The sequence below is a fragment of the Labrus mixtus genome, chromosome 7 (assembly GCF_963584025.1).
Source record: "Labrus mixtus chromosome 7, fLabMix1.1, whole genome shotgun sequence".
In the NCBI taxonomy this organism is placed as follows: Eukaryota; Metazoa; Chordata; class Actinopteri; order Labriformes; family Labridae; genus Labrus; species Labrus mixtus.
Window position 1 is genome coordinate 5731741 of NC_083618.1, and position 7400 is coordinate 5739140.

Genomic DNA, 7400 nt, shown 5'->3' on the forward strand with positions numbered 1-7400 from the left:
AACTCTATAGCTGTACTTTTTCTAATTATTTTTGTAAGCTCACAGATAGTTCAAACTAGGTAAAACCCTTCCTCAAAATCAAGTTGTGCCTGATATTATGGAAGTAACAGTGCTGTGCTTTTTCATTCCCTCTGGCGTTGCTCAGTGTGTTAAAACATGTGTGACAGTGGTTGAGGTTTCTGACCACTGACAGGACTTTCACCAACTAGTGGAACCAGCCCGAAGGCAGCAGCAGCAGCGGCAGCAGCAGACCGTGACATTGACAAAACACTTCCTATGCAGCGGGCGGAAAATGTCCCCCACCTCCGCTCATATTCCCCCAGGCCAGGTGATCCTCAGCCCCACCCTTTGCAGACTGGTCCGCAAGCAGCCAGCTGAGCTCTGAGCCCCTGCCAGGAAAACCACCGACACAAACCCATATCCTGAGGGCAGCAGCCAAAACCAACTGTTGGGGGTGGTGTTTACCAATAAGGCTGTGCCGTGAGGTTTTAAGGCTAAGGCTTGGGGTTAAACTGTAGCAGACAGTTGGTGTACGCCAAACATTATGGCCAACATATTGGGAAACCACTGGGGGAAATGTAAGCTTACAAAGGAGACCTTTCAAGATCATGCATCGTCTATGCCGTACCACCAGTTACAGCAAGCTAATTAAGCAAGAACTCACATGTTCAAATACAAACAAAGAGAAACAATAAAAAGTGCAGCTTTTTATCATTGTAAAAAAACAAACAAAAAGGATTTACAATCTTGCATGAAAAGACAGAGAGGCGCTGGCAAACAGACACCCGGTATCTGCTTGATCTCTATCCAACCACAGCAATCTCAGCCAAAATTAGCAATGTTCATGCTTTTAGTTACTCGCAAAATCGCATTACGCCTTTGGTGCTGTGGGCTAAAATGCTTTTAATACACATTACCCCCGCTCCAAATAAGATAAGGCACCACTCTTGAGAGGAAATTTGTTACTGTGTGAGGGCAAACTTGCTTTGAATGTTATTTGTCTATTCATCAATCAGAAAAAAATGACAAACATCCGAGGCTGGCAGTCCGATTGTTCAATGTCCCGAGCACTGAAGTAAAACAGCGGAAGACAAGGCAATGAAATTCCGGACTGCAGAGGGTGAAAAGAAGCTGCATCAGTCTAAAGTGTTCACCCTAATAAACCTGTGATGTCAAACAGTGAGATGTCTTTGTTTTTGATTAATAAATATACTCATTTGTTCTTATCACATTGCAGTAAACTCTGGGTTATCATCAACCCCTAAAGCCCTACACATATCCTCAATCCGTCCTCGGATTGCTCTGTCAGAATGTGCCACCATGTTTGTTTCTTTGGTCCCTCATCACAGGACCAAATTACATCTTTATGACGGGTCATGTCAAAAACCAAGGTCCTGGTGGGAGATTTTTTTTGACAAGGGGACAGTATTATTAGAGCCCTTTATTCAAAGTACAGAGACAATACAGCTATTGAGGCACAAACTGCAAACATCTAAACCCATCTAACTTCCCATGACACACAACATCTCTGAAAGTGACAAAGAACAGCTATGCCTGAGAGGAAGGGGCAAGAAGATAACGCCCCCTGTGTGTCCAATATCTTCATTTTAAGGGGTTTTAAGGCTGGTCTCGATAATTCTGAGGTAAGAAAAAAACAAAGAGGATAACGCCCTGTGTTGGCCCAACAGAAGCAACCTCTGCACGGCTAAAAGCCAAGATTAAGTTACAGCATGAAGCTTGCACCAAAGTTTAACACAGCAACAAATACAGGGAATTACTAAACTCACTAATCGGGGAAAAGCAATCCTTCCTACTCACTCTGATTCAGCCTAGAAAGTCATTGAAAGGAAAGGTTGTTTTTTTCACTTGATTCACTTGCTCCTCAAACTTCTGCGATCTGCTGTGTAAATGCAGGTTCTGAGGAAATACTGTTGTGTCATCAAAGTAATCCCGATTTAAGAGCTTGTATTAAGATAATTGCAACAAATGCAATCCCTCTTAACCAAGACAAAAGGCTGGGAAGCTGCCATTTATTTTCAGCTCTGTGCTGGAACGTCTTTAATTTGTTTAGACATAAGAGCAGATCACAAGGCTGATTTTGAAGTCTTAAAATGATTGTAGAAAGCATATAGTATAGTAGGCTTCCTTGTTGATGAACAAGATGCAAATGTGCTTTATTTGTTTTACAGTCAAATCCTACAGGTGGTTTAGGTACAGGTAATTGAGATTTCCTTTAATCTTTACATCTATTTTACATTCAGATGAACGTAGAAAAGCCGGCCTTGGTGCAGAGACGTTCTTTTATGTCTCTGATTAACTTACAGCCACAGGTTGCACACATTCTTTTGCAAAGCAGCACTCAAAAACTAAAACTTCCAACCCAGAACACAAAGTTTTTTCATCCACTAAATCGGACAGGACTGGGCTTAAGGTACCCATAATGGGATCACATTAGGCCACAAGTCAAATTGTCCATACTTGTCTTTCTGGGTTTACGGCAATAGTCGGCCAATCTGGCTCGTTTACAGATCCCGTAGGAGCAGAGCTTGTTCCCTTTGAGTTACCTGCCAACATAATGTGACTATCTCGAGTCATGTGGAAATATTCAACTGAGGTGTTTTAAAAGACCCTTCAAAGCCATAAAGCCATTCCCTTTGAAAACAGCGAGATTGCGGGCGCTTATATCTCGACCAATAAGGTTTGGCTGAGATAACAGGAGTAGGACACTCTTTGCACAAACCAGAAGTTTGAGAGCAGCTGTTTAAGACGGGACATTTGTCCAACAGTAGTTGTCCATTGTCCATTGGTCCGTGGGTACAGGAGACGCAGTGTGTGTCTATGTGCATGCATGATAAACAGCGTCTGCACTTGAACTTGGCTAAGTGGTGCTTCAGGGCAATGAGGCTACCCGGGCACAAGTGCCGTTATTCATGTTTTTAGAGGACTTTTTAAAGTTGCATTCCTCACTTCCCATGGGGAAGAAAACACAGGAACCTGGGAGCCGAGGAGTCTTTTGGTCTTTAACCCCACATTCCCAGAAACACAGACACACAGACACACAGACACACACACACGCAGAAAAAAAAACTCTATAACAAGATGTGGAATTGTCACAATTGCCACTGGACATAGTGGTTGCAATAAAATGCAGAGAGAGCCAAAATGTTGATTGGGAGGACAGAGAGTGGTGTTGTGTGTAAATAAATTGTGTCATTTAGTTTGATAAGTGTTGAAGTTCACTAAACACTGAGGGATGTTCCATAAAAATGCCCCCAAATTGGCTCATTTCCTAGATTGAGAAAGCAAACAGGGCAACTTTTGTCGGTCTTATCCTGACGAGTCAATGCTTTGAATATTTCCAAGAAATGCAATTTGTGAACTGTGGCTGGAAACAGAGAAGAAAAAAAAAAAAGAGGAGGTAATACCTGTTGTGAATCTGTCTGAATAAAGGGGAGGATTATTTCTTTATCACATGTTTGGCTCTATTTTTCAAACCCATTAAAGGGACAGTTGGTTCATTCTAACATGAGAAACATGAAGACAATCTCGGTAAATTGTGCATGTTTACTATCTATGTTTCAGTGCCTATGAAACACATTTGAATGTATCGACTGCAAGAGATGGGAAGTCATGGCATGATGCAGTTTACTAAAAGGCTCAGGGTTTAACCGAGCTGGAGATTTTGTTAAAATAAAATCCAAACTAAGAGGATCTTTTGAAGAGAAAAAGCTGCATTTGTTAGCATCTTTAATACTTGAATGTGCCCCTGACAGGCTGAATAAGAGCTCAAAGTTGCTCTATGTTTGTGCCTGCCCTCCATTAGTTATCATTACACCTGTCAAAGTGCTGCAAGTCATTCAGCTACATTAGAAAGTTCAAAACGAGCAAGCACCTTATCAAGTCTGTTGAATTAAAGAGAGCGTGGATACTTGAATAGCAGATTTGGATGTTTATTGAATGAATAAACGGTCTTCCTGCTGTGCTTTTGTTAAATGGGGGGCAAACTCACGAATTGGTGAATAATTCTTATCATGTAACAACATGATTTATGTCTGAACTGTCTGTGCAGACAAGTAGAAATATGTTAGTTGCAGGGTGTCCCTGTGCAAAAAAAGGGGACTAGTTGTTTTTAACACTTACAACTTGCTAAGAGTTAGAGGGAATAAACACTACTCATCTTGTTACAGCTGATAGACAACATTATGCAATTCAAATGCAAAACCACAAACATCTCCTCAGATGGGATTCCCTCTGAGAAAACCCCGTTTAAACACAGACATATCGCCTAATTACTATGTACGTGTGTTTTTAAGAAAAGCTTTCTGTGCTTTAATGAACTTTTCTGTACAAACTGTGTTGCCCCCGTTATGGACTGGTCAATAAATAGGCAGCAAGGGCATCTTTACTTACAAGGAGACGGTCCGGACTGGAAGGTCCAGAGGCGTAGCAGTCAGCTCCTGGTTACTACAGTCCACTGAGTCTCCGCTGCACGTACAGTTCTGGGCACACGGCAGGTCTGAGCTCAATCCACGACTGATAAACAGTTCGAGCGACAATATTAAATAAAAAACACAACGTGAAACATATCCAAATCGTCCCAGTGACGCCGCCATTTTGTATCCAGCTTTAATAGCGCGGCCGCTGTGCTGTCTCCTCGTACCCACAAACTGTGATTATGAAGGTAGCTTCGGAGAGATTAAAAGCCTTTACAGCATGTTTGCGGTCCTCCTCGTGTCAAACTGAGGCTAGCATAAACGGCGGTGTAGTAAAATGTTGTCCATTGTAATAACAGTCTTTCAGGACAGGAGTTCCCCACTCCAACTTTCTCCTCTGGTGTCCGACGCGGGCTAAAAAAAAAAAATCAAAGGTGATTCACATTAAAGCCAACAAAAGTAGGCTACAACGGACTGGTGTAGCACCGAAGTTGGCATTCAAGTTTCGAAGAGTTTTCCTAAAGGCTCAACCTTACTTTCTGGTTAGGAAAGCTTACATGTTTGAAGACATGAAACAGTGTTAAAGGACACTGCGCCCGGAGAGCTCTCAAAATAACTGCAGAGCAACACTGTTCAAAACTTAGCCAGATAGTTGCATTGTCTTATTACGCAGTTATTATACGTCCACTACAAATTTTGAAGATGTAGGGAATAACTTAAGACACTTAGGGATAGTGTCCGACAAACTCCAGCGTTTCTCTCTCAAGCCGAGAGCTGCATATCCAATCCCGGCAGCACTTCACCTCTGATAAATCCAACTTTGGAAAACCCACGGTCCACCGAGAAGAAGTCAGCCAACAGCTTATCAGGTGCAGTCTGTGGTCACAAAATCTCCACGATCTGATTAAAAGCAAAATACAGTACCCCCTCCTTCCGACCGTGCACCACCACCATGAGTTTTTTCCTTTCTTGAGTTACTTTTCCTTTTTTTTTCCTGGGTGATCGTTCCGTAGTCCCACGTTGGATGCACAACAGCGATTCCAGGATCCTCCTTTAGGTTTGCTGCGATTGGCTGTAAAGGCTTAATGGGCGGAGCAAGTCTTAACCCGATTGGTCGTTTCAAGTTCCTCCGGCACCAGGGTGTACGACAGAACCGTGAGCGCCTGTCAGTCAGCGGCGGCTGGCCCCGCCCATGTTTCCCACCCCGGGGTGTGAAACCGCACCACCTCCTCTCACTCTCACTGCTTCTTAAAGGGACAAATCACCGGGATCAAGCTCTGTAATCGCATTATAACAAGCCATAATAACATCATTGGTTTGAATGTAATAACAATGCCATTGGAAGTGTTTGTAGGTGAGACTGAAATCAAGATTTACATGTTCAAAGAAAAAGTCAAGAGAGGAAGCAGTAAACAATATGGTCCATTTCCTGCGATCCTCAGGTCATTTGAAAGAGAAAGCAACTAGTGTTACTCTAGTTAATTCAACTGTGTCACTACCTGCTATCAACTTCCATCAACTCTTGGATTAGAATTTGCCTTGACAAATTGACCTGAGCCTCACTCAGAAGCGTTTTTAAATAATCCACTGCTGCATGTAACTATTTAAGATACTCAAATAATGTAGCCCATTTAAGAAGGCTACTTATTTTAGGCACTTAGTTGTAGCATATTTTCAAATCCAGTTTATGTTTATTGGACTATATTTCAGTGTAAAATATGTAATGCCTTCTTCTAACTCAATTCATTTTGCTTTGTTTTAGAGATATGGCACATTAATGCAAAATTATCAATCAAATGTCAATCACATTTTGAATTCAACACTTATAAAAAATGTTTTTTTTAAATTGGCATTACTCTTTCAGCATATCTAGTCAGTATATGTTTTGCTGCAATTTGAAGAATTAACTTTGAATTTAAGTCTGTTGGCGTGGGCCCTATTATAATTATTGATTAATTAATTAAATCAACCAAAAAAACAATCCCTCAACACAAAAAGGAAACATGACTAATATTGAGAACGTGACTTTGCCTGTGGGCTGAGTCTGAAATAAGTCAAATGTTAAAATTGTATTAGTACACTTATTAAGTCTACTTGTACTTTTCTTGTGAATTAAATGTTGAATACAGTGAAGGCATCCACTTAAAAAAAACACTTAATTTATGACTTATCCTTTCTTCAGTGAATGATTAAAGCATTGATTTTTATTACCCTGCAACAATGTGGCATTTGTGCTAATTTCATGGAGAATAGGTTTTCTCAAACTGTGTTTTGATCCGATATCATTTTTTAAAAAACATTTCTGAATCTTCAAAGTAAAACGACATTGGGTGAAATCAACTTAATTGTGTAAAAAGTGAAATATCTGGTTAAAAAATGAGAAGAATAGAAGAATGAAGTTCAGAAATATTCAGGCAACATTTTTGAAAAGGAACTAGGAAAGCTTGGTAAATGTGTAAATCCCACTACTCATACGAAGTATTTGTTGTTAAAAAATCAGCTTCTTGCAAGTCCAATGCTGTTTGCAAGTTATTGCATCTGGAAAATTCCAGTTATAAATTATAGACTTATTAGATGTTTCTGTTTAAACTACATGATACAGACTTTTACTTTGGGATACTTGTTTATACTCTGGTACTTTACTCGTGCATTTTGAACTTTGAATGCACAACTTTAATAAACAATGGGGCAATTTAAAGTGCAGCAACCTTATTTGGCTTCAGCGCAGGATCAGGATACATCTCTCACCACTGTCTGAGTATTGAGCAAAACTAGTTTTATGCAGGTGTGTCTAAGCATCTGTGTGCATGACTGTGTGCTAACTAGGTGTGCAGGCACACCCATGCATGCATGACTTTGTATTGTGTGCATTCAGACTGCTCTTTTCAGCACTTGAATGCCCTCTATATTGGCCACATGATAGCACAAAATCATTCCCAAATGTTGAAGTCGTAGTCTCCCTGTTGT

At 40.8% G+C, this 7400-nt stretch overlaps 1 protein-coding gene across 1 annotated transcript in view; it reads right to left on the reverse strand.

Moving 5' to 3' along the window:
* The window catches only part of lrig1 (leucine-rich repeats and immunoglobulin-like domains 1), a 32971-nt gene extending 27526 nt beyond the window's left edge, over nucleotides 1–5445 (reverse strand). The window contains exon 1 of the mRNA XM_061042331.1: nucleotides 4411–5445. Coding sequence (XP_060898314.1) covers nucleotides 4411–4613 — 203 coding nt within the window. The 5' untranslated portion in view covers nucleotides 4614–5445. The remainder of the gene's footprint in view (nucleotides 1–4410) is intronic.
* Between the last annotated feature and the right edge of the window lie 1955 nt (nucleotides 5446–7400).